This window comes from Aspergillus campestris (assembly GCF_002847485.1).
Source record: "Aspergillus campestris IBT 28561 chromosome Unknown P168scaffold_17, whole genome shotgun sequence".
Taxonomy (NCBI): domain Eukaryota; kingdom Fungi; phylum Ascomycota; class Eurotiomycetes; order Eurotiales; family Aspergillaceae; genus Aspergillus; species Aspergillus campestris.
The window spans coordinates 261978-288568 of record NW_020194352.1 but is presented as its reverse complement, the minus strand read 5'-3'; the positions used below and the strand labels follow the sequence as shown (position 1 = coordinate 288568).

At 55.6% G+C, this 26591-nt stretch overlaps 6 protein-coding genes across 6 annotated transcripts; 3 read left to right on the top strand and 3 right to left on the bottom strand.

The window, feature by feature from the left end:
• Positions 1-1165: 1165 nt before the first annotated feature.
• Positions 1166-3354, top strand: P168DRAFT_322739 (Hsp70 family protein; the record flags this gene model as incomplete). Its single annotated transcript, XM_024840596.1, has 8 exons — positions 1166-1274; positions 1335-1945; positions 2024-2090; positions 2147-2511; positions 2568-2680; positions 2730-2907; positions 2962-3097; positions 3149-3354. 8 exons carry the CDS (start codon positions 1166-1168, stop codon positions 3352-3354), a joined length of 1785 nt encoding a protein of 594 aa, XP_024688575.1.
• A 4162-nt stretch (positions 3355-7516) lies between these two features.
• On the top strand, positions 7517-8322 carry P168DRAFT_285789 (uncharacterized protein; the record flags this gene model as incomplete). Its single annotated transcript, XM_024836232.1, has 3 exons — positions 7517-8089; positions 8173-8182; positions 8315-8322. The coding sequence occupies 3 exons, from the start codon at positions 7517-7519 to the stop codon at positions 8320-8322; spliced, it is 591 nt and encodes a 196-aa protein (XP_024688574.1).
• A 529-nt stretch (positions 8323-8851) lies between these two features.
• On the bottom strand, positions 8852-10076 carry P168DRAFT_245119 (cupredoxin domain-containing protein; the record flags this gene model as incomplete). The annotated part of the gene is made up of 4 exons (XM_024833956.1): positions 8852-9514; positions 9561-9629; positions 9684-9719; positions 9786-10076. 4 exons carry the CDS (start codon positions 10074-10076, stop codon positions 8852-8854), a joined length of 1059 nt encoding a protein of 352 aa, XP_024688573.1.
• Positions 10077-10665: 589 nt separating this feature from the next.
• On the bottom strand, positions 10666-13164 carry amdX (putative C2H2 transcription factor (AmdX)). The gene has a single exon (XM_024837902.1). It carries the CDS (start codon positions 13136-13138, stop codon positions 10868-10870), a length of 2271 nt encoding a protein of 756 aa, XP_024688572.1. The 5' UTR covers positions 13139-13164; the 3' UTR covers positions 10666-10867.
• Positions 13165-16998: 3834 nt separating this feature from the next.
• Positions 16999-19819, bottom strand: P168DRAFT_261081 (uncharacterized protein). The gene is made up of 2 exons (XM_024834687.1): positions 19611-19819; positions 16999-19548 (listed from the first exon to the last, which is right to left on the bottom strand). The coding sequence occupies exons 1-2, from the start codon at positions 19773-19775 to the stop codon at positions 17038-17040; spliced, it is 2676 nt and encodes an 891-aa protein (XP_024688571.1). The 5' UTR covers positions 19776-19819; the 3' UTR covers positions 16999-17037.
• Positions 19820-20388: 569 nt separating this feature from the next.
• Positions 20389-26585, top strand: mvp1 (sorting nexin Mvp1; the record flags this gene model as incomplete). Its single annotated transcript, XM_024838422.1, has 7 exons — positions 20389-22887; positions 22940-23560; positions 24169-24652; positions 24729-25445; positions 25518-25660; positions 25721-26308; positions 26400-26585. 7 exons carry the CDS (start codon positions 20389-20391, stop codon positions 26583-26585), a joined length of 5238 nt encoding a protein of 1745 aa, XP_024688570.1.
• Between the last annotated feature and the right edge of the window lie 6 nt (positions 26586-26591).

Sequence of the window (26591 nt, the reverse complement as noted above, 5' to 3'; positions counted from 1 at the left end):
TAGGTGGCTGTCAAAGAACCAAAGAGGTATTCGAATCGAGTGATGAGAATATGTCGTGGCCGCTGGGGGGAAGTCACGTAGTAACGGGCGGATGACCTCCTTTATGTCTCTCCCAAGACAGCCCCTCCCCCGGACGGAGAAGAAGTTGGCGTTTGATCTGACATAGAGGGACATCAGTGGAGCGTCCCTGCAGCTTTCCTTTGTTTCACTCCTTCTCCTGTCGGGCTCTTTGTGTCACTTTCACGCGTGGATTGCTCCCACCGGAATCTGGTCAAAGGCGCTCCAACCATTCGTTCAACCATTCGGGTCCTTTGTCCAGCATCCGGACTGCAGGGGCACAGCCACCTGGGGTATGTTTCTCTTTTTCTTTATTTATTTATTTATTTCTTTCTTTCTTTTCTTTTCTTTTCTTTTCGCTGTTTCTGTTTTTTAATCCCTCATTCCCTTTGATTCAGGTCCCTCTGTCGACGTCACCAGACACCTGGTGACATGAGTCTGGAAACGCCACGCTCAGGAAAACCAAGAAGCCTCTGTGTTCATCATCGCCACTGAAAGAGGTCAGCTTCGTAAGATTCCAAGATCTCCATTCCGGTTTCGGAGTGTGTGTGTTAGAATGGACTCCAACACACACATATACACACCCGTGGACCAAACGATCTTGTCGGACCCTGAATCAATCCGATGGAAAGTCCATGCTCACCAGGGGGATGTTGACGAACAATCAATAAGGCCCTGAGATCATGTGCAGCGTCCGTCTCTACTGGTAGGGATATCAGTCAGTTCAAGCCCTAGACCAAACGGTGGTCAACATTTTGGCGTCGCGGTTATGATTGGTTTGCCCAACTATGACTTGCAGTGTTGTTGACTCTGAACCACCACAACAATGCACACGAGGGCCATGTGGTGTTATATGTCCCTAGTCTCCGGGAAAGACGTCGCCATGGCCCGGATCGTCGGCGAAACACCCCCCACCCCAAGACGGATAGCGACCACCTTGAACCGAGACAAGTGTCAGAGAGGATCAGTATGAGGAAGATGTGAACGGACAAGGGCCCATCGTGGTTCTTGTGCGGGCTGCTTCAGCGGCAGGTCGGTCTTTAAAAAAGGGCCAACGCGCCGCCCCGTCTTGTGAGAGGGCAAGGCCGCAAGAAGAGCAAGATCGATGATGGCGTCCAACAGCAGCAGGGACTTCATGGACAAATCGTCCCGGTCTTCCACGGGTCACATCCCAGATAGGATTATCGTCGGCATTGACTACGGGACCACAGCAACAAGTAAGTTTCGCGTCACGCGCAAGACACGACGGTGCGGTGTGCTAACGACCTGGCCGATAGAGATCAGCGTCATCCCTGTCCAGGGTCAGGGTCGAGACAGTCTCTCGGACGTTGAATTCATCGACACGTGGCGGAAGGCTTCGGCAGCACGCAAAGTCCCTTCCAGCATCGCATATCAGTCCGATAATTCATCGTTCTCCATGCGCTCGCCATGCTGGGGGTTTGAGATCGAGCATGAAATGAAGGCATACTCCTGGACAAAGCTTCTCCTGGATGACCATGTGGAACCTGCCCAGTTTGACGACCAGATTCTGAGGAACACGGTTTCCCGGGGCATTGTTCGCCCGGGTCAGAAAGAGCCCGTCGACGTCGTTGCCGACTACCTCAAACACGTGTTGGACTATGCGTGCCGCTTCATGCGTTTGCAAGTTCCGGGGTTCGGCCAAGTCCCCGTCGACGTTCGCTTTGCCGTTCCCGCTACATGGTCCCAGAAAGCGCGACAATTGAGCGAGCGCGCAATGACCCATGCCTGGGGTGACAGAGGACCACAGAGCACGTTGGCGTTTATGTCCGAGCCTGAGGCGGCTGCGGAAGTAATCTACCGGCAATTCGGGCCCCAGCTCAAGGCTGGAGACGGGATTTTGATCTGCGACTGTGGCGGTGGAACCGTGGTACGTAACCCACGCTGCTGAAACTCCGCCACGGATGGAGTGGCATTGGGGAAGGAGGTGCTGACTGTGCCTCGCAAGGACATTGCGGCCTATCTGGTGACCGATTGCCTAAATTTCAACTTGCTCAAGCTCACCAGCGTACAAGGTCAGTGGCAGATGTCGTAGCTTCACCTTCGATGACATGGTCCTGACATCTTGCAGGGGGGAAATGTGGCGGCACGGCCATCGACAGTCGACTCTATGATCTGATGAGGCAGCGGCTCCCCTACACATTTGATTCCTTGAATCACCTCATTGCCCCTAGGAGCGAATTCATGACCGCATTTGAAGATGTCAAACAGCAATTTGGTCTGGATGTGCCCCGGAAGACTCATAGATTACCACTTGAGCCAAGAAGACTAAGGGAGGACTGCACGTTGCCATACTATGACCCTGAAACTAAGACATTTACTCTTTTCCCCGAGGACATGCAACATTTGTTTGACCCAGTTATCGCTAAGATCACTGCCTTGGTTAGCTCGCAGGTCATGGCTGCAGATATAGCTTATGGCTCACCAGTGATTAATGTAGGTACACTACTTGTAAGTAAGATTCAATGACTAAACTCACATCATGCGTCTAGCGAATCTTTCCTGTTGGCGGAGTAGCCTCCTCGCCGTACATTCAGAAAGCACTGCGCGGATGTTTTGAAATATCAGGGAAGTTGGCCGTGACTGTCCCTCGCGACCTAGATCCGTGAGTCCACCCTCCAGTCAGCAACCCAAGTCACTAACGCATTTTGTAGAGCACTCGCTGTCGCCACCGGATTGGTACTACATGGCCTACGGACCCGCTCCCGGGATGTGTTCGACAGTCCTCGGCATTATGGGCTCCGGTCTTGCCGGTCACCTATCATGGTGCCATGCGGTGATGGGAACGTGCAAGTGCGGGCCGAGGAACTGGTATCGTGGGTGGTCGCCAAGGTAAGCTTACCCCCTCTCAGGAAACGGCTGCTAGACTGACAGACATTGCATCAGGGTGAGGAAATACACCATGAAGAGACCCGGGTTCACACCCTCTATCGGCTATTTGCAGACCACGAAACCGCGGTGATGACAATACCCGTCTATTCTTGTGAGGAATGGCACCGGCCTGACACTGCCCAGTCTGATGGTAAGAGGGAAGTGCTGCAGCTTTAACAGATGACTTTCTGACCACTGACAGTGGTCGCACACGCCGGGTTCATCGTTGCGAATCTCTCGGCCCTTGATTTGAGCAGATTCTGTTGGGAGACAACCCAGGAAGGCACAGTCTGCCTACTGGAGCATCATGTCCAGACCGTCTTTGACGCCAAGAGGGAGACTTTACACTTTACCGTGATGGCACTCGATACGATAATCGGTACTCTATCTCTTCCAGTACGGCGGTGAGTTGGTCCAGGTTGGGCAAACACGTCCCAGAGTGGGGAGCACGAGCATTCAGGGGGTCGGAGTCTGGGGGAACCCTGTTCTGGGGTGTTATGTTATGGTGATCGGTTGGTTGCCTGGACTCTTGTATTTCTTCTCATCGATAGACAATAGACCACTGTGGGATTTTCTTGGTTTCTGGTCCAAACAGCGGGTTGGACTCGTAGCTTTATGAAGTGGACCTGGGTCGGATGGCTGGTGAGTCCATTCCGATTCGTCATCGCATGACGTCCGAGCAGACTTTCATTGTAAGACATGCTCTTGAACAGGGTCTCATGTCACTACCAGGACTTCGAGTTGATGATGGAATGGCCAGAAGGATAATCGAGGTACGTGCTAACCTATGTGTTTGATCTACCGTGATATAGATTTCTAGAGGAGTGAATCTTTCTAGGTCCTTACTACTCCGTTCAATCATTTACATATATCTCAATGAAAATATCGATGGTGATCACACCATACCAAGCATCCCAGGCCAATACATCTACGAACTCCCATCTGTCCATTCCTCCAACGTATCAGTCCAATAGACTCAACGTGTCGAGTCGGAATACAAAGGAATATGCAGTATATGCGTGTCAGACCGGTTGTCTAAAGTATCGTGGCTCCCAGTCTCATGACATCCATTCTGATTGTCTATCAGTTTTGACTATTGATATGTCTCTACCCAGTTAACTCTACCTGTTTCTAGACCAAGAGACAGAAGAAAGGAGGTTAGAAGGTTAGCAAAACAAAGAAGAAAAGGAAGGCCTGGATCACCTTACCACCCTCTTTCGGGTCTCACGCTTTGTTCTTGGGGCACCTACTCTTGGGTCCACCCTTGTCGGGCATGGGGATTCCAAGGGCGCAGATACTCGGCGTATAGACCGAGTCAGCGGTGTTTGTTCTTTCTTTCTTTCTCCTTTTTGGCTGTTTCTGTTTTTATCCCTTATCTTTGGCTGAGTTCTTTCTGCTGATATCACCAGACACCTGGTGACTTGACTCGGAAAACGCCACGCTCAAGGAAACAAAGAAGACTCCGTATCATCCCTACTGAAGGGGATCAGCTCGATGGGATTCGAGGAATCCCGGTTCGAAATCCTGACCATGAGACTATGCTTGTTTATTGATCGAAATACATAAATAGGCCTTCCTCCTGCCCTCTGATCCCATTCTCTATCACCCATCCTCTTCTCTACCTCTACATATCCCACTTTCTATACTCTATGCTCGCCATATCTTACACATTCTTTATTCGTATATTACTTGCTTGTTATCACCATATCACTTCAAGTGCTTATACAAAGTGATGCACTGCTTAAGTATGGACGCTTATCAAACTACATGCTCCCATAAAGGCCATATCACACCTGCGAATGCCGCACATGAGTTGGTGTCCTCGTTTTGGTCGCAGTAAATGCCCAAACAGGATATTCTTTTGAGTGTCACCGTGCATGCTGACTGGTTGCCACCATGGTTGCGCCTGTTGGTGCTGTTTAGGCCTTTGCTGTGACCAAGAACAGGACACCAGTTCATGGCGCAGCATACGCACGTTGATATGTGGCCTTTATGGGAGCATGTATTGTTTGCAGAGTATCTATCTTTCAGGCAGTGCATCATTTTGGATGCATTGTATATGTTATAACGATCAAGTTATATAAGCTGTTGGGATCTCAAGACCGCTACACCAAAACGTTGGTCCAACGATTGGCATAGGGCTTAAGCTGACTGATATACCCAACACCTAATACCACCCTTTCCCCGAGTATCATCACGCGTGGCGGTTATTTATCATCATGACTGCGCTGGTATTTGCAGCGTGGACATTGATCTCGTCCACGGATCGAGCACCGCCTCTTATTGCAGGACCTGACATGCAGATCCTGTGACAGAAGGCGGTGCTCTATATATGGACGAGATTAATGTCCACACTGCAAATACCAGCACAGTCTCGGGCTATCAGCCGCTACACGTGGTGACGCTTGAGAAACAAGTGGTGTTTGATAGTCCAGGTTGTATAGGTAACGGTATCACAAATTATATTGGATATATTCTCAAGACCACTACACCAAAACGTTGATCCAACGTTTGGTTGAGGGCTGAACCTGACTGATATACCCAGCACTTCATACCACCCTTTCTCCGGGTAACATCATGCGTGGCGGTTGGTTATCACCATGATTGTGCTAGTATTTGCAATTTGGGCATTTGTTGCAACCACGAAGATTGCACCAAAAAGTGGTGCAATTTTCGTGGGTGCGATAGATGCCCCAACTGCAAATACCAGCACAGTCCCAGGCTACCAGCTGCTACACGCGGTGACACTTAGGAAAGTGGTGTTTGATAGTCCAGGTTGTATAGGTAACGGTATCACAGATTATATAGGATATACATTATGTACTGAGTGTAGAATATGGAAAGTGGCATATATCAAGTTATAGTTGATGATAGATGATAGATAATAAGATTGAACAGGAGAGGGGATCTATCTGGATGTTCATATGGATGAACCAGCATATTTTATCATGTCAAGTTGGATAGTCTTCAGTAATCTTGGATGTTACTGTCTGTGTAGCTCTGACAATCTGTCGATGTATATACAAATCAGCAGCTACTTGTCTGTATATATGATAGGTGTAGACAGCTGCTCTATATGGTAGAAGGATAGTGTGGGGAAAGGCGAAGAAAGCGCGTCAGAAACAATTAATGTGATGATATTCAGTCCTATGAAGAATGTTGCAGATGGTTGAAAGACAAGATAGTCATACGTGTGGGTAAAGGACCCTACAGGTTATTTGGCATGAAACCAATTGCAGTCACTTCTACTGTATTCAAACCATACCAGGCATCCCAAGCCAATATATCTACAAACTCCCATCTATCCAATCTTCCAGTATGTGCAGTCCAATGGACCAGCCGTCCAAGATAGGGTCTACATAGCCAAATAGTACTGTTACAAGCAGGAATACAAACCAGTTGCGTAAAGCATGCGTGTCTGGCCACTGGATATGGATGTCACAACTTCCAATACTCCCATATCATTTGTCTCAATGGTCTATCAGTCGTATACGCCTGGATGTCTCCATCCAGCCAACGCAAACTGTCTCTGGAAGACGGAACAGCAGAACAACGAACGAACAACAAAACAAAACCAAAAGAAAGACCCAGGCCCACTTACCCCCTCTTCTGGGTCTTACGCTTCGTGGTGGCTGGGTTACCAATATGGCCGCGCTGGTATTTGCAGCGCGGACATTGATCTCGTCCACGGATCGAGCACCAATCCATGGCGCAGACTGTGCAGGTCTTTATATGACCTTTGCGGAGGCATATGCCCCTTGGCGGTTTTCCGCACGTCCAAAAATAGATCATTTGGAATGAATAGATTGGATTTGATGGGTGATGGAAAGTAGCGTGATACGGGAGTTCATAAAGATATATAGGCTATGTGGAGAATATACGAGGGGAGGGTATTAAAGGATGAAGGTTGAAAAGTCGACCAGAGAAACAGGAGGGAGGGCCTATTTATATGTTGATGGATTGACAAGGAGTCTGATGTTGGGGACAGACAATCCAGTATTCTTGACTCTATTGTCTGTCTAGTTCTGGCAAGCTGTGAACATGATATGAATCTAGATCCTTTGTCTATAAAGAAAATGGATGTACGGAGTAGACAAAGTCATTCTATGTGATAGAAAAAATTAGAATATCATTCATTGAGATCACTTTGTTGCTGGACTAGATGGAGAGTGGCGTGTTTGAAATTGAGACTGATGGCCATCATATACTGACAAAGACTGGTAGATGAGACTAGATATAAATTTAGTCTAGACTTTAAGTTTCTTTATGCTCTAGAGAGTACAATGGTAGATGCTCAACAGTATCATGGAGTTGGATATCTACAATAACCATGATATAAAGATACAGATAAAGATACCTATAATATCAAGAGATGGATTGGTATAATTAGGGCTAGACCAATCACGAGCCACCACATCATTATCACTAAGTATAGGTATGACCTTGATGGTATCAGGTACCTATTTCTATTCCTTTACTCTGGGGTTATCAATGACTATATCTACTTCTAATCTACTCTCTACCTACACATCTATCCTCCTACTACACATCTATATATCTAGATATCACCATGAAATCCACCCTCGCCTTCCTCGCAGCAGGAGCAGCAGGAGCAGCAGCAACAGCAGCTGCTATAACAGCAACAGCAACAACTCTCACCCTCAAGAAACGACCCTCCAAACAGCCTAGGCCCATCCTCATTCACCCAACGCGCACCCGCAATCGCTGCATTGGCAGTTTCAACAACAACAACAACAACAACAACAACATCGCCAATAAAACGAAAGACAACGATACCTTCCACATCCTCAAAGACCCAATCCACCCATATCGCGACACAACCTGCCTTGTCACGTTCGACCTCTCTACAGGACAGACATACCAGTTAGATTTCCACCTCAGCACCAGCAATAGCAAGACCAGCCTACGCTCAACAGGCTCGCAAACCCTTGATGTTTTTTCCACAGTGGACTCTTCTTCTTCCACCCCATCCAGAGACCGCCATCTTGCGCGGTTGATACTCAGAGAGGGAGGCACGGAGTGGGTTGGGATGGGCGTGGGTAGTGGTGAACCGCCTATCTTTGAAGTACAGGAAAATAAAGCCATCGTGTTGGAGTTTGTGGGCGTGGGGGATGCAGTTGAGGTTTGTTGGATGGGGGTGGATGTGGGTGTTGGGCCTGTTATGAGGGATATAACTAGTTAGTCTTCTTCTTTTTGGCCTTTAAGATATATGATAGTACGTTATATGATACGGTATACCCTTTTCTTATGGCATGCTGTATTATATAGAACAATGTCTATTGTATTCTATATGCTATACCAAATCTACATGCTAATCTCAAATCATATCTTCTTATATTCCAATTAGATTGTTAAAGGAGTTTGGAAGTATCAATTAAGTATATACATCGATCGATAATCTATCATAACGAGCCCAACCAAAGTAACTAGCTGCAAGACGACAGTGAACGTAGAGATCCGTATAATATAATGGGCAAGTTGGGTATGATCTTTAGAAAGGGGCAGACATGGGGTAATGGGTGGTTAGGGTGTAAGTAGTAGGTAGGTATGGAATAACAGGGGTAAGAGAGACCGTTTGTCTAGACCATCCGTAGCGAGCTGAAAGGGACGAGAATAAATGGAACGAGGAAAGGAAGATAAGATTATGCCATGCACGTCAGTCTCACCCTCAAACAGTGTTAGACGCTGTCAGATGCTTCCTGAGTTTTGAGTTGCTGTTGTCGAGACTGGTTCAAAGACTGGCAGGTGCACGCTCGGTGTCCTCTCAAAGATAATGGCATCGCTTCTTGCATTATCCAGGATGGAGATAGTCCCGACCAGTGCAACAGCACAGACGACGTCAAACGGTTGTAGAAAAGAGAAATATAGCAGAAAAGGGGGAAGATCATCTCTCTCCCGGCCGATTCCCCTCCAACTCCATCGGCTCCCTCATCGGAACAACATGTACCCCCTGCTGCACCTGCTGCACCTGCTGCATCTGACCGAACTGGCTGCCCTCCCAGCTCCAATGCGGAGGCGGACTCTGCGGATGCATCGGCATCTGCATCCCGTGCATAGACGTATGCCCAGACCAACCGCCATGGCCCATCTCAGGACTCCCCATAGGCACAGGCTGATACTCCGGTGCACCGCCCGCACCGCCGTGGGGACCCATCGGCGAAGCAGATGACAGGGGCTCGCTCTTCCCGTTCGAGCGAGTCGCCGCAGACTGCGTGGTCGGGCCGCCGTGGAAGAAGGCCCAGCGGGCGGTTCGCTCGGCGCGGTCGTCGCCGACGGCTGACGAGCGCATCCACTGGCGGTAGACGCCGAGACGGCCGAGGACGAAGAAGAGGGCAATGAGGATTATGACGAAGGCGGCGGCGCCGACGGCGATGCCTGCTATGGCGCCTTTGCTGAGGACGGCGTGGGAGGTGGCGGCGTCGGGGGAGGGCGAGGAGGAGGAGGAAGGGGGGAGGTCTCCTTCGGCGGGCATGGGCTCGCCTGGGACGAGCATGTAGGGGTAGGATTTGGCTTTTTCGTTTTGGGTTTCCCATGTCATGGATTTATTCTATTTGGTTAGTGGTGGTTTTGAGGCAGTAAAGGAGAGGGCATACCGGGTTGATGGCGCCGACCATGCCATTTTTGATGCAGGAGTCGATGGCGGTGCAGTAGTAGAAGATGGGCTGACTTGTTAGATAGGTCGACAGACATAGAGAGATGTTGAGAAGGAAGCCTACCTCGGTGTCATTGATGGTCAATTCCCATGTCGGAGGCTGCAGTCGTCAGCATAAGAACACATCGGTTGAAAACCCGCCCAAGAGGAAGAAAAGAAGACATACACCCCCCTGTAGATGTCCATCGACCTCGTTAAACTTATCAAACGCGCCCGAATAGAACAGTCCATCTTTGGAAGGCACACAGGGCGCTTTATAATCGGCCCTGACGACGGAGTGATTGCGCGGATAGAACTCGAACGAGATGACATCCCCGGGAGCGGCGACGACCGTGTGAGGGTCGAACTGATGGGGATCTTCTCTTGCTCCGACCTTGACGACGTGGGTTTCTTTTCCTCGGGAGGAGACGGCTGTTGACTTTGTCGCTTCTCTGGATGATAATGATGGAGAACCCATTTTGGAATCTATAACTATAACAGACAGAGAATCATCCGATGAACAGCGCGAGAGAAGAAATCAACAAGACCGACAACAGAAGCAGAAACAGACCGACGGCAGAAAACAAGACAAATGAAAAAGACAGACCGGCCAGCCTTTCATTCCAGCAAACGCACGATCAGGCGGAGCAAATGAAACACACAAAGGCTGCGTTGGTGCCGTTGCAGTGGTGGCGCTGTCAGCTTGACTCTCATTCATCCAGGCGAGGCCCGAAAGGGTCTAGTCGAGTCAGATGGGGGCTGATACGAGCATTAGGCTTGTCAGGCTAGGATCGGGCTTGCCAGGCTGTGTAGAGACGGCGTCCTTCCTGGACTGGTATTGCGTTGGTCGTGTTTTGGCTGCGGTGGATCTGGATTCGTTCGATTTGGGGGCGGACGTGGTGAGGTTGCATTTATAAATAGACTAATATGGTTTAATCTAATTAGATAGGTAGATGGAGGAGATAATATCCAGATAGACAATCTGCAGAGATCCTGACTCATAATAGTATATGATAATAGACTATTTATTTGACCATGCAATAATATATAGAGTATGAAGAAAAGAGTATACTGGAGACTATAGAGTAGTTTTTATCTGTATACTTCTACTGTCTTGTACAGTCTGCTGCTGGCCCTAATCACCCCAATCAGAGAATCAATCTGTCAATAGAAATACCATCATACTAGAACATATATACAACGCACACACCGGGTATCCTCCCAATGATTACACCTGATGGTGAACAATATCAAACAAACAACGGGCCATTATGAAAGCGGCCGCCCCTGCAGCCGTCGCGCCTGCGCCTCCAACGACCGTGCCATCAGCCCCGTCACCGGCCACACCCTCGCCCGCTCGAGCAGTCCCGCCGTCGCGACCAGAATCTGCGGCCCGTATCCCCCCGCCACCCGGGGGGACCCCGATCCCTGGGCCTCGATCCGCGCCAGGATCGTGCCGATCGTCGCCACCAGCGTGCGGTCCTCCTCTTCCAGCCCGGGGTCCGGCGTCAACGCCCGCCCCTCCACCGTCGCTAACCACTCCGCCAGCACCTGGGCGCAGTCGAACGCGCACAGCGCCGACTGGATCGGCAGGTCCCGGCACGGCGACGCCGCGAACGTGGTTCCCAGCCGCTGCGACATGGCGATCGAGTCCGCCGCGTAAAAGGCCGCCCGCCGGAGGTGCCGCTCGCGCGGCGACGGCATCCCCACGCTCCCCGCACCCGCGTCCGGCGGGCGCATCGACGGATCCAACACCGCCGTCGGCAGCGCGTCGGAGGCATCGTCACCACCCGCCGCGTCCGGCAACCCCGCCGGCAAGGATGTCTCGTCGGGCGCCCAAAACACCGCCCGACGGCGGCCGAGGTCGACGAACAGCCGCACGTACGCCAGGTCCAGCAGCGGGATGCTGTCCGCCGACAGCGGGCCGGCACCGAACGGGTTGGGGTGCTCGAGGCTGTGGGCCGGGTGGCGCGCCCACGCCGTCTGCCACGCCCGCAGCGCGGGCTCGAGGTGCGCCTGCATCGCGTCCGTCTCGCGCGCCGTCCACGGCCGGCCTCGGTGGCGCTGCCGCGTCTCCCAGATGTAGTTGTGCAGCGCGTAGATCAGCACCAGGCAGCCGAACGTGCTGGGCCGCAGGTCGTCCGGCGGGGGGGCCACCCCGCGCTGGCTGGCCGTCAGCAGCGTCGTCAGCGCCGTCGCGAACGACACCCGGTCGGCCCGCGCCGCGGCGGCCCCGCCCCGCTGCGCCCACGCCTGCGGGGACTCGGCCGCCCAGAGGGCCTCCTCGCACGGCAGGTCGAGGCGGAGCTCCGAGTTGGTCAGCGCCGGCGCCTGGTGGTAGGCGGCGACGAGGAAGGCGGAGAGCACAAAGAGGGCCGACAGCGTCCGCGTCCGCGCCTCGCCCGCCGTCCAGTTCAGCCAGGCCCGCCGTGCCGCGGGTAGGTCGGACCCCGGTGCGGCGGCGGGGTGGGGATCCGGCGGCCGGTCGTCCGCGGCCGCGGGCAACTCGAGGGCGCGCGCCAGACGCACGAGGGCGGCGCACTGGGGGCGGGCGCGGTCGGCCGCCGCCGGGTCATCGCCCGTGTGACTGTAGAGAACGATGAGCAGCAGCGCCTGGACCAGCCACAGCGGCGGGGGCGACGCGACCCGGCGGTGCTCCTCGAAATCCTCGAGGGGCCGTTGGATCATCGTCTGGGCAGCGGCGAACAGATCCTGCGCGGCAGCGGAGTCGCCCGCGAAGCGCGCGCCGAGAGCGGCCATGGCCAGGAGGAGGCCCCGCCGGGGCGGGGCCGGCGCGGGGGGTGTACTCGGGGCCTGGAAGTCGAGGGTGGGGGGGTGGAGGAACGGCAGGTGGGGGTGAACATCAGTGAGATAGGCGGTGAGGTAGCGCTGCAGGTCGGGGGTGCGGGGCAGCGGGTCGCCGCCGCCGCCGCCGCCCGCGATGGGCGGGGCGAGGCCGACTAGTAGAGCCTGTCGGGTGGCGTCGGTAACGGTATCCGGGGCGGAACGGTGGGGAGCTCGTAGGGCACTATGCGCGAACGCCAGGTTGCGAGGATTAGGAGAGTCTCCGCGAGGTGCCATGGAGGATGGAAACATACTCTGCGCGTGATGACCACCCAGCAGGGGCGGGCCCACGGCCGTCATGGAGGGGGGCGTGGCGTACGTCTCGGCGAAGGGGTTGTGGGTCTGCGCCATGAGGGACTTGGGGGAGACGGTCTCCGGGGGCGCCCCACCCAGGGGATCGGGCCCCGGGCCGCCGCTGCCCGCGCCAAAGTCGACGGGGACGCTCGGGAGGCCGTGGTGGCCGGTCGGGAAAGGATTGTGCCAGCTGGCGGCGGGCATGGGGAAGCGGGCGGTGCCGTCCAGCAGGGCCTCGCTGATGCCGCTCTGGCTGCCGGTGCTCATGGCCGAGGGGGACGAGCCGTCGAGGGCGGACTCGTGCGGATGGGCGCCGACGGGGGCCGCGGGGTCGTAGCCGTTCAGCCAGTCGAAGCTGAACTCGTCCTCGAGCATGGGGTCGGTGGGCGGCGGCGGGGCCATGGCGGGGCCGTGGCCGTAGGGCGACGTGGGGGTGTCGAAGGGAGGCGGGGGGGAGCCGCCGAAATGCAGCTGGGCGGGATTGACGGTGCTCCCGTGGCCCATGAACAGCTCCCCGAGGCCACCGTCGACGCTCCCGTAGACCGGGGCGGTGCGCAGGCCGCCGCCCAGATCGAGGGAGAGACCGTGGGTGTCGAGCTTGGCCAGGCCGGGCGCGCCGGCGCCAAAGCCGCGGTAGTCCAGGTGGGAGCCGACGGGGGCGGAGCCCAGGCTGGGGTGGTAGGCGTGGCCGTGGCCGTGGCCGTGGGGGTGGGGGTGGGAGCGGTGGCGGCGAGGGGGTGGGGCCGAGGCCCAGGGCGGCGCCGTCGACGTGGCTGATGGTGTTGGCGCGCGGGCGCATGGTGCCGGGGGCCTGGGCGCCGACCATGGAGTTCTTGCGCACGCGGTTGGTGCTGGCGGTGCTGGCGCCGCCGGTGCTCTCCCGACGGCCGTTGCGGGGGCGGGCGGCGGGGGTGGTGGTCATATGCAGCTTCTGCTGGTGTCGCAGCAGCAGATCGCGGCGCGCAAAGCAGCGGGAACAGTCGGGACACTCAAAGGGCTTCTCCTTGGTGTGGGAGCGCTCATGGCGCTTCAAATGCTCGAGGCGCGCGAACGAGCGGCCGCAAGTGGTGCAGCCGTGGGGGCGGGGTTTATCCGTCTTGGGAGGCGGGATGGCGGGGGCGCCCGCGTCCGACGACTTCACCCTGTCTTTGGTCGAGGGGGCTGTGGGGGGAAGGACCATTAGGATGGAGGCGTTGTGGAGGGCGCGCCAGATGGACACTCACCGGAGACATCCCCGGGGACCTCCCTGATGCTGGCGAGATCGTTGCCATTGGGGTTTGGGCCCAGATCTTGAGCCACCATGGTGTCGACTAGCATCCTACGATGGGGCGATCGAGATAGAAAGGATGATTGAAGAGGGTGGTGAGAGATGGATGGAGAGAGAGAGAGAGAGAAGAGAAAGAGAGCGAGAGAAAGGGATGAGGATGGATGCGGAAGAAATCACGCGAGGCGACTCGACATTGACCCTAAGCACATGTACCGGCGTTAGTGGACTGTGTGATTGGGAGAGGACAACCCCGAAATGTCATAAAGGGCAAGAGAAGGGTTCAAGATGACGCGAGGGGGACGGAGATGTCGGGAACGCACGTCGACCGGTCGAGGGAACCAGCAGCGGGACCGTCGGTAATGCTGGGGAGCGACGAAGCGGCAGTGGACGGGAATGTCAACAGCCACGCGGGCAAGTGGGTTGGGGTGGCGAGACGGGTTCCTGGGGGGGAAGGAGATCCACCGTATGAGCTGGGGAAGTAGGTTTGGTCCAGAGGCAGGAAACAGAGGCAGGAGATGACAACCACGGACGGGCAATCGAATGGAACCAGACTCACCAGGGGAGGAGTGGGCAAAGGAGGGGAATTGGATGGATGGGAGAGCCGGAGCAGCGAGAGTGGTTCCCAGAGGGGAGATAACCGAGGGCAATTCAAGAGTGGATCAATCTGAAGATAAGAGGGATGAGTTGAGAAGTGAAGTAGAGATGGAGGAAGTAGAGATGGGGTGGAGAGGATGAAGAAGTGAGGAGAGAGAGGAGAGAGAGGAGAGAAGTGAAGTGGAAGAGAGAGAGAGAGAGAGAGAGAGTGAAGTGAGAGAAGTTGGAGTTGGAGCCTCGTGGGAAAAGAAGAGAGAGAGAGAGAGAGAGAGAGAGGGAGAGGCGGGTGAGGTACCTGGGATTAAGCTGGGGGCCCCATAGTCAGTGCAGGTACTCGCACGGTGACTGGCCGCTCGGGTGGGTGGGTCTGCTGTCTGTATTGTATTGTAATGTATTATATTGTATTGATGTATTACCCTTTACTATCCCTATTTGATTTTCTTTCTTTATTCTTCTTTCTCTTCTTTCTATTCTTTCTTGCTATATACTATTCTGATTGTATATTAATTGTCAATATATATATATATATATATATATATATATATATAATTATATAATTATATACAGAGAGATACTATATAGAGGGATGTTCGTACAGGTATCGATCCACCCCGGATGGCCATCCTCGGGTGGATCGGCACATGTATCTATCGGTCTCTAAGGATCTACTGAGCGGAGTAGATGATAGATGGATCGATTAATAAATACATCAATATATATCTAGATAGGTAGATAGGTGTGCATATATATAAGTATATATATCGATCTATCGATAGATTGATTGTAGTCACAGAGGTAGAGACAGTATAAGGTAGGTGGATGCCAGTGGAGTACCCCAGACCTCGTGACGGTCCGTCTCCGCGATACAGATATACATATACCATATATACCATACATTATACTATCCACTTAGATATATGTCTTTTGATATAGGATAATAGTTGCCATTTTACATACCTCACTAGTACGACCAATACAACTAAGGTAGACTAGGCAAGAGCAGGATCGAACGGAATCATTCCACCCAGACAGGACCCGACTATCCTCCTCCGGGTAAGTCCCCAGACGCAAGACAGGATACGAGGCACTCCTATCCACCCACCAGACCCACTTCACACTACGTGCTTCCCCACATCTGATCCGACCCAGCAAATCATCACGGACGGGTTAACGACTTCCAACCACTCCCACCACTCCAACCACTGCCATCCAGTGCCCACCACCCGTCGTCTCAGGGGCCAGGCCAGTCGTCCTCGGGCCTGTGGACGGTCGCACTGCTCAGTGGTTGCTTCTCATCCACTGAAGACTTGGCACCGCCACGGTTGAATTGGGATTCGGGTCTGTGTGGTCTCTTGTAACGGGTTTGATTAGTAATTCTTTCTGTGGATGACATATATATATATATATGTGTGTGTGTATTCAATCATTATTGATATTCAATATACAATACTGTGATAGTGTGCCGTTATCTGTGGGGCAATCAAATAATATAGACAGCTTCGGACAGTCATCTTTCCTCTTACTAGGTATATTATAGACAATACTATAATATGTATGCACGGCCCTCGGATTAATACCGCACTCCTGCAGCATTAATAATAGCGGATATGGCGCTTCTGCATGTCACTTCATTACTGGATATCGAGTACAGTATATCGTTCATACCTACCTTTCTATACCTACCTGTATCTATACCTACCTATATCCATACCTACCTTTTATACCTATACCTATCTATATCTATCTATCAATATATATACAATCAAACAGATCGTCATTATACATAACAACCAGACATATCTCCCGGATAATACCACACTGTCGTATCCTCTAGTAACTAGACCCAGTCCGTGCTCAGCGATCGGGTCAATGCATGAGGTCATTCCACTGCCATGCACCTCGCCCGCATTGGCAAATCAGAACGGGACCCACAACGGTATTGTATCGTGTATTTATTACTAGGTCATGTTCATGTTTTAGTAGATATATACATCTGTATTATCTCCATAATATCATATATATTTCTATCTATCCATAACTATATCTATCCATATCTATATCTATCCATATCTATATCCATATCTATATCTATCTACACACATATATATATCAAGATGTTTATATAATCATTACAATACAACCTATATAACAAAACAGATCCCTGTCAGTACTATAGTCCCCTCTAGTCCATCTAACGACTAGTCTACCGAGGTCTCACTAGCACGCGTCGGCTCGCTGTAACGGTAGAATGTGCTCCGTTGTATTGCTGGACTAACAGACTAACTACGGAATACCTCCCAGGTAGTCTTGTCTGTTTCTCAGGCCAGGATTTGACTATATACCTACTCACAGATCACTATAATCATATGTAGATCCCTACAACCATAGAGATATACAGAATAGTAAACAAAGAATAAATAATATACGTAACGTAGTTAAACTACACAACCAACCGCTCAAAGGAATACTTCCCCGCCGCCTTCCGCCGCAGATAGCCCATCTCGCGATTGCTACGCGTCCGCACCTCGCCCGTCGACCGCTCCACCTTCGTCCGGCTCACCTCCGTCGACGCCGCCTTCTGCGACAGCGGGAGCATCCGCCCCGCCCCCTCGCCCTCCTCCCCGTTCACCCCCGTCTCGAACACCATCAGCTGCGCCCCGTTCACCGTGTCGTGCCGCACCAGCGCCGCCGCCGCCGCCGCCGCCGACGACGACGCAGCCGCATCCCCAGCAGCAGGGGAGGTCTTCGTCTGACGCACGCTCTCCGCAAACCGCAGATAAGGCCGCAGAATCCCCGACAGGTACGACGCCTCCTCCACGCCCGCCAGCGCCGCCGAGATCTCCGACTTCAGATCCGCAATGAGATCCACCTCCGCCGCCGCCGACGACACTCCCGCGTCGTCGTCCACGGCCGAGATCCACCCCGAGGGCCCGATCGCGTCCACCGCCGCGTTCAGCAGGTCCGTGATCGCCGACAGGCTCAGCGCGGGCGTCGTCTGCCCCGCCGTCAGCGGCGTGGGCGGCGCCTCGCTGAACCGCGTCGTGTAGCCGCCGGTCGCGAGCGAGATGCGCAGGTGGTGGATCATGGCGAGGAGGTCCGCCCGGGAGAGCGTCGCGCGCAGGGCGCCGGTCCGCGCGGCCGACGGGTGGCAGTGGAGGTTCTGGAGGGTGGTGTTGAGGGCTTCGAAGATGGCCCGCACCGAGCGGGACTCCTCCTCGGTGTCCTCGTCGGTTAGAGGCCGCGACCGCGCCAGGTTGAGGACCGTCTTCAGCGCGTGGGCGAGCTCGTCGGCTGGGAAGACGATCGGGCCCTGGAGGACGTCGATCAGTCGGCGCAGGGAGGGGGTGGAGGAGGAGGAGGAGGGGGAGGAGGAATCCGACGCGATCAGTGCGTGCACGAAGGAGCCGGCGGGCAGGGCGGGCAGGATGCGCGGTTTCAGCGCCCGGCGCAGCGCCATGGCCACGTTGTCTTGCGATAGGTGGCCGAGGGCGATGAGCCACTGGGTGGTCTGCGCGGGCCACAGGTCGACGGCGAGGGATGGGGGCTCGCCGTCGCGGAGCGAGAAGAGCAGCGAGACGAGGAAGAGCGTCAGCTCTGGGTTGACGTATTGCGGCGGCGACGGGAGGACAGAGTCGTCTCCGAAGTAGCCCACCACGGCGCGGTCGAAGGCCGCTGCGTCGTGGGCCTGCGCTGCTTGGCGCAGTTGCTGCGTGAGCTGGTTCCACTGGTCGGCTTGGTCCGGCGGCAGGCATAGCCAGCGGAGGTCCTCAGTGCGGTGCTTCTTGGAGACCTGCCACTGCGTGGCCGGCGAGCCGATGCCGCGCCCGATCGCGTCGATGAGGAGGCCGTCGCGCGGCCGCTTGAGGGACGACCCGGACGGGATCTGCGACGAGCTGAGGTCGAAGGCGAGCAGCGTGTTGCCGCGGGTGGCGACCGCGATGCCCAGCTTGGCGTAGTAGCCGATGAAGGTCGTGCGCCCGCTGTCTGCGGAGCGGAGGTCGTCGGTCGAGATGCTCCGTTGGATGGACTGGTACTGCGTGTCGTAGATGGCGATGGTCGACTTGCCCGCGCCAATGACCGACTGCGGCGACAGACGCATCAAGGACGAAAACTCCTCGTCTTCCAGGATGAACTTGGTCGTCACGGTCGGCGTGTACTGCGAGATGTCGAAGTTGACGAACCCCTTGGCGAACGACAGGTTGAGCCCCGCCGACCCCGCGTGGAAGTCCCAGTCGAGGCCCTCGCTGCCGAGCGGCGACAGGCCCTCCACGTCGGGGAGGCTTGCCGTGAGCAAGTGGCGCAGCTTCTGGCTCTCGTCCAGGGATCCCTGCGACGGGACCGCCGTCGGGACCGAGAACATGTGCACCTGGACGTCCCCGAGTTTCATCGGCGCCGCACCCGCCGGGTGTGTGACGAGGAGCAGCACCAACGGCTCGTCGACCCCGCTTCCGACGAGGTCTCCCATGGCGAGCGACGCCAGGTCCTGTCGCCGCTTGAGCAGCGACCGCTTCGCATCGTCGAATTCCACCAGGAAGCTGGCCTGGACCGGATGTGTCGCCGCCTGTTTTGCGATCGCGCTGTGTTGGATGCTCCACCGCTGCGAGCCGAGATCGGCCGCCAGCCGCCTCACCCGACCGTCCTTTTGCACGGCGAGGATATCAAATGGATCTTCCTTCTCGCCCGCCGCCGTGGGGACGATCCCGACAAACATCGTGGGGCTCTTCGAATCCTTCACGTCGAACGACGACGACGTAATGGTCGGCGCCGTCGACCCGGGGGCGCCCCCTTCCTCCACAAACGACTTGATCTGCCGTTGTGGGTTCACAGCGACATACGTCTGGCGTTTAGTGCCGGACTTGTTGGGGACCTTTCTGCGCACCGAGCACGGCTGGCAGGAGAATGAAGATTTGGGCGGCACGGCGTAGGATGTGACTAGTTTCGGCGTTTGAATCTAACACGAGCACGAGACTTAGCGACTCGATTTCCCAGGTTAGGTAGTACAAGTAAACCCACATTGTAAATATTGACGGCCTCACCGTCCACTGCGACCGCGACTTCATACCGCTTGCGCTTCTTCGACTCGGCCAGACTGTAGACCTCTCCGATCTGAGTTTTTCCCTTGGAGGCGTGCAAAGGGCGAGGCAATTGAGCCAGCACCGACGGCGACTGTAAATCCATGGCCAAATTTGAAGAAAATCCAACCCGAATGACCGTTGTTGGAGAAGAAGTTGACTTGATCGAGAAAGTCTTCAAATCTGTAACTATTTTGCGGCATCGAAAAATTGTCCGGCGTTACATTGTGCCGATCTCCGACCGCCCGTCCCAATCGGGCTTAGCGCCGTACCGTAAAGTGACGTCCAGCGCGGCCACACGCGCCTCGCGTCCCATCGTTAATTAAAGGGTTGATGAAGTCCTGTTGACAACGTCTCTGGATTGAGGTTCTTGTCGACCACTCCTATTGTTTGTGTGCATTTGTCTGGCCTACGAGGACGAGAAAATATTGAACTAGGCGATGGGTATCGGCCCATAGGTTATAGATGCTCCGAGCACATCGCCATGGAGCAAGGCGAGCAACGCATCCATCCTTTCTTCCAAAGAGGTACTCCTGTCGATCGTCGGGTTATGGGTTTGTCTGATTGATATTCTGAGTACAGGCGATGTCCCTTCGGCAATTGGTTTCCCCCACAATCTTCACCATGACCAGCCACGCTACGAAAGCCACGAATGTATAGGGGAGCCAATCGAGACGAACACCGATGGCGCCGCTTCCTCCCCTAACGCATTTGTCGCCATGCTAGACCACGATCCGAATGAGAGCCGGAGAAAAAGGCGCAAGACGGACACGCCGTCGGGCGACGGTCCTACTACGGGTTCTACCGCGATTCATGATCCCCAGAATGCGCCGCCGTCACGGGACGGGGATAACCTCGTGTCTGAACCACCGTCCGCTGGAAATGGTGAACCACACACCGCACCGCCTGAGAATGGATCCACGCCTGCTCACACCCCGAGTGGACCGCCAACAAATTCGCCGAAGCGGAAGATGGTCAAATTGAACCCTAACGGGAAGCTTCTCAGCTCGCCAAAGGGACCAACAGCTGCAAAGGGTCCAACAGGTCCAACAGGTCCAAAGGGGGCCGATGACAAGTCGAAGAAGAGAAGGACCAGCGCGCGTGTCAAACCCGGTCCCAAGACGAAGGTGGTGGTATTGAATTATGGAAATCAGATTGGAAAGCTAGTGGACGACATCATCGCCGGTCGAACGAAGCATGCCCCGAAACCGATTCCTAGTATCCCTAAAAAGGAGCACCCGCCTCAACCTCCGAAACCCACGCACCCGTTCTTCATGAAAAAACCAGCACGCAAAGCAGATACCCCCGAAACACTTGCTCCTCAAGATTCCACTCCAGTGCCGTCCGATCGGTCCCAGATCACCCGGTTGGGCCCGTCAAATAATACGCCGTTTGTCACCTTCAAACCGCGTCCTAAGTTTCCGGATGCAATCCATCCCATTTGGCCTCCGCGGGACCTAGCCCACGTGAGAGGGTTCCAAGGAGTGACTGGCCGTATTCATGATGACACCACTACTCTTCGTCAGGACGAGCGCAAAGCCAAATCGGCGGCCGTGAGCATCCCGGACCACGAGAGCGTACTCGCGTCTCCCTTGAGGAGCCCTGTCCATGATCCAAAACAGATCCTCCGCGTCCCGAATCGACATCTCGCAAGCGGTCCCACGCTACAAAAAGCGGTTGCCAAACAGCTGTCGAGTGTGCCCGGTACAACCAGCCACCACGCCATCACGAACCTCCACTCCTCCATCCCGACTTCCTTGAACGCCTTTGATCGGGGAGACTACGAAAGCAGCCTCTGGGCGCACAAGTACGCCCCCACCACCGCAGAGCAGGTATTGCAGGTCACCAGCGAAGTCACCATGCTCCGAGACTGGCTCAGGCACCTGATGGTTTCCACTGTCGACACGGGAAAGCCGTCGCTAGACAACAGGGTCAAGAAAGAAGAGAAGAAGCGGAAGAAGCAGAAGAAGTCGGACAAGATGGATGGGTTCATCGTATCGAGTGGCGACGAGGCATCCGAGATGGACGAAGTCGCCGCCGAGTCCGACGATGAATTGGCCGGCGATGTGACTGTCTCTGCCAAACGAACCGTCGTACGGATGGGTGATCGAACCCCAGGCTCGAAGGTGGGCGACAAGGGCCGCCTGTCCAACGCGATATTGTTGAGCGGACCCCCCGGTTGTGGAAAGACTGCTTCTGTTTACGCGGTAGCGAAAGAGCTCGACTTTGAAGTCTTCGAGTTGAACCCCGGGAACAGACGCAGTGCGCGAGACATTGTGGAGCGCGTGGGCGACATGACTCGAAATCATTTGGTCCATCACTTGAGCGGCGGTGGTGAGAAGTCCCGCTCTCAGTCGCCCGATCCCAGTCTGGATGCTACGGAGGGTAACAAGCAGAACAAACTGATGGGTTTCTTCAAGCCCAAATCGACCACCCAGCCAGATAAGGCGCCCAAGGTCAAGGAACCAGATACCAACAAGGAGTCAGATCCGAAGCGTGGTCGGACTCAAAAGCAATCGCTCATCCTTCTCGAGGAGGCCGATCTTCTGTTCGAGGACGATAAGCAGTTTTGGTCCGGTGTGCTCACGCTTATCACCCAGTCCAAGCGCCCGATCATCATCACCTGCAACGACGAAAGCCTCATCCCGGTAGCCGACATCTCCCTCCACGCCATCCTGCGTTACCGACCGCCCCCTCCGAACGTAGCGGTTGACTACCTCCTCCTCTTGGCGGCCAACGAGGGCCACATGGTGCGACGAGAGGCCGTGGCGGATCTCTACCTCAGCACTGGCCGAGATCTGCGGAGGACGATCATGGAGCTGGACTTCTGGTGCCAGATGGCCCTCGGGAGCGAGAAATCGGGGATCGATTGGCTGATTGACCGGTGGCCCCAGGGCGCCGATCTGGACCCGAACGGAGATCCGCTGCGCGTGGTCAGTCTGAACACGTACCATCGCTACATGGGGTGGTTCAGTCGCGACATGTTGATGGACCAGAGCTTGGACGGGGAGGTGGAGACCCAGCAGGAAGCGCTCTCCTGGTGGAGACTCAGCGCACAGGATTCGGAGATCATGGAAATGTATCGCGACCGGTCGTGCGCTGCTCCCGCTTCTACACGAGCGGAACAGCACGAACAGCTCCGACATTTTTCGGACATGGCGGACATGAGGAGTGTGATGGACCTCTTGAGCACCGACTGTCCGCTCGACCCGAAGATGGTCCGTATCTCCTGTAGTTCACTCTTCATCGAACAATCGCTGACCTCAATAGGATGCCATCGACACCTCGAGCCCACCTCCGTCGGAGAAACAACGACCGAACTACATCGATGGCTATCCGTTGCTGAACGCCGAGCTCGTCCCGGACTACTCCTCTTTGCAAGTCGCCATCGGCAGCACATTCGAGGTCCTCCTCGGACGGGTATCCCGGGGCGAGTCGCCGGACGTAGAATCCTCGCGGGCCACTCACGTCCTGGCAAATGTGGCCCAGCCTCCCGTCGCCGGCCGGCCACAGTCCCCGTTCCTCGCCGCCTTCCAACCCATCCTGCGTGCCAACTACGTTTTCCCCATCCCCTCGGGGCGATTAGCGCCGTCCTTTGACAACGGCATCAGCCCGATCGTTGAGGACCTCGCCCCGTATATCCGGGCGATCATGGCGTTTGACCTCCGCCTCGAGCGATTTCGTCTGCAACTGAGCGGAGTCCTGTCTCACGGCAAGGATGAGACGAAACGAATACGGACGACCAGAGCCAGTCGGGCGGCCCTGGAGGGCGGAAGCAAGTCCGACACCCGGCGGGAGCGATGGTTCCCTATGGATGCCAATCCGGGGCTGATCCAGTCGACGGGCGGACAGGGGTGGCAGGACCTCCTCGTCCAGCAGGGGCATTTTCCCGTCCATCCGAGGAGGGAATCAGAGGGACCGACGGACCGCAGTGAACCTGCGTCGGAGAGTTCCAGCGAGGGCGGAATCTGATGGATATAGCCCGTCGACTGTTGGTTATGGCGGGGATTCCGTAGAGATCACTTATATAGGACCACATGTATAGAGTTTTGGATAATCAAAGCATTGGCATTATTATTTCTCTTGAGTTCTCTTATCATCTCTTCTATACTTCTCTTATTCCAAACAATGTCTTCTATAAAATGGATGGTATTTGTATAGGAGTATCACGTAATCCACCTGACTTATCGCCCAGCCGGAGCTCCCTTTCTTATCAACCAACCTCGCCATCGTCACCTGGGAGGAAAAGCAGGTCTTTTTCTCTTGTTGGCTGTCTTGATCTTCTTCTACCTCGTCTCTAGTCATTGAGGTTGTTTCTATCGTATCTCATCGAATTCCTCTTCCCCTACTTATCTCACAATCTGCCAATCTCCGACCGGACTCCGCTGTTGGATCGCCAGTATCCCCTCCGCCATTGCGCACGAGCCTCATTCGAGCCATTCCCATCGCTTCCATCCTCATCGTAACCGACCATGTCGTTATTCGGCACGTCCCCCGAGGAATCGCCCGGCGGGAATTCCGCCCAGCGGTCCAAATCCTCCCTGTTCGCGGACGATCCGCCCTCGGGCGGCGGGGGCGGTCCCATGGGCTCCTCGTCTCTCTTCGCGGATGACGACGAGGGCGCCGGCGGCGGATCTCCCTGGGGCAACCACGCGTCTAAACGAACAGGTCGTCATGAGCTCGTGAAGACCCTCCTCCCTGAATCGGACGTGCCCGAGAGCTACATCGACTCGTACGACCTGGTGCTCAGCGTCGGGGAGCGCGTGGGCAGTGGAGTTGGCTTGACCTCGGTACGGGAGATCCTATCCGGCAGCGGACTCACGGCTACAGATCAGGCCAAAATTCTCAACCTGGTGGTGTCTGGGGAGGTCGATAGCTCCACTGGGCTCGGGCGCAGCGAGTTCAACGTGCTGTTGGCGCTGGTGGGCCTGGCGCAGGAGGGGGAGGATCTGACACTGGACATGGTCGACGACCGACGCAAGAGTGAGCCTTGCCTACGCTGCATGGACTTATGCCGTTTTTACTTCCAGTCTTCTAACCAGTTGATTGTATATTCTAGAACTCCCCACCCCACATAGCTCCTACTTCGATTCGCTGCGCGCGAAGCAGGAACCGCCGGAGTCGGGTCAGTCGCAGGACCGGCCGACCACGCCGCCTCCGCCGCACATCCAGGAACCGGAACCCTCGCCGGCCCAGTCTCGCCGCGAGCGACCCACGTCCATGGGCGGGTTGGAGTCCGACCCCTGGGGCAGTCCTGACATGCATCGCGGCCACACCCACACGCAGGCCGAGTCGGAGAACCCCGTGCTGAACGGCTACGGCAGTGCGCGGTCGGCGACCAACGCCTGGTCAACCAAACCGGGCGGATCGCTCAATGGCGGCCGTGGCCACGGGCGGATGGAGAGCGCGCCATCCTCCGGGGGGTCTGGATTCGGCTGGGGCGAGAGCTTTGGCGCTCCGGCAGGCGGGGGCTCCCGGGCAGGGCTTGGCGGGTTTGGACCGCCGTCCGGCGACGCCGACGAGTCGAACCCGCGTCGGCGATCGCTGGGGATGGGTGGGATGGCGAGCCCGCTCCTGGAGGAGCTAGTGACGATCACGCTGCTGCCGGAGAAGGAGGGGATGTTCATGTTCCAGCACCGGAACTACGAGGTGAAATCGGCGCGGCGCGGGAGCACGGTGGTACGGCGGTACAGCGACTTCGTCTGGCTCTTGGATTGTCTGCAGAAGCGGTACCCTTTTCGACAGCTTCCTCTGCTTCCACCGAAGCGACTGGCAGGTACGTTTTCCCCGGAGGAAGGCTTGCTCCGGAAAGCTCTACTTACCTTGTTTGTCTGTTTCGCAATCTAAGTCAATGGCACTTACCTCGCAGCGGATTCGACCTCATTTCTTGAAAAGCGGCGGCGCGGGTTGGTGCGGTTCACGAACGCGCTGGTACGGCACCCGGTTTTGAGCCAGGAGCAGCTGGTCGTTATGTTTTTGACTGTGCCGACGGTATTCCCCCCCCTCCTCCTCCCCCTACGTATCCGGCTGACGGCTGGCTAACTCGAGCAGGAATTGTCTGTGTGGCGGAAGCAGGCCACGATCTCGGTGCAGGATGAGTTCAGCGGACGGGCGCTACCACCGGACCTGGAAGAGTCACTGCCGGCGAACCTGACGGAACTGTTTGACACAGTGCGAAACGGGGTGAAGCGGTCGGCAGAGGTGTACATCCAGCTGTGCACGCTGCTGGAGCGACTAGCGAAGCGCAACGAGGGCCTGGCAGCGGACCAGCTGCGGTTCTCGCTGGCACTGCAGTCGCTGACGGAGGTGACGCGGGAGACGTACGCGGTGGACACGAACGACGTGCCTCTGCTAAACGAGGGGATTAAGGCGACGGCGCGACACCTGACGGCCAGCCAGAGTCTGCTGGAGGACGAGGCGCGGGCGTGGGAGGCGGGAATGCTGGAGGACCTGAAGCGCCAGCGAGACTGCCTGGTGAGTGTGCGGGATTTGTTCGACCGGCGCGACCGGTACGCGCGCAACAATATCCCGCAGCTGGAGCGACGGATTGAAGGACATGAACGGCGACTGCAGGAGTTGCGGGCGGGGGGGACGGGGAAGCCGGGGGAAATTGAGAAGGTGGAGGATGCTATTTTCAAGGTATGCTTCTTTTCTCTTGTCTTTTTCTTCCTTTTGTTTGGTTCTTCTGGTTAATATCTATTTACAGGACAAAGAGTCGATTGTGCAACAGCATGCACGCGGGGTGTTTATCCGGGAGTGCGTGCGCGATGAGCTGGTCTACTTCCAGCAGAGTCAGTATCACATCAGCCGGCTGCATCAAGACTGGAGTCAGGAACGTGTCAAATACGCAGAGCTGCAGGCGGATAACTGGCGGTCGTTGAGTGACCAGGTGGAGGGGATGCCATTGGGGGATTAATATCTC

Bases quoted from the DNA above. Each gene is read 5' to 3' on its own strand.
- P168DRAFT_261081 (XM_024834687.1), bottom strand. From the start codon at position 19,775: ATGGATTTACAGTCGCCGTCGGTGCTGGCTCAATTGCCTCGCCCTTTG. The intron at 19,549-19,610 runs GTGGGTTTACTT...TGCTCGTGTTAG, and splicing joins AGGCCGTCAATATTTACAAT to ATTCAAACGCCGAAACTAGT.
- amdX (XM_024837902.1), bottom strand. From the start codon at position 13,138: ATGGCCCCGCCGCCGCCCACCGACCCCATGCTCGAGGACGAGTTCAGC.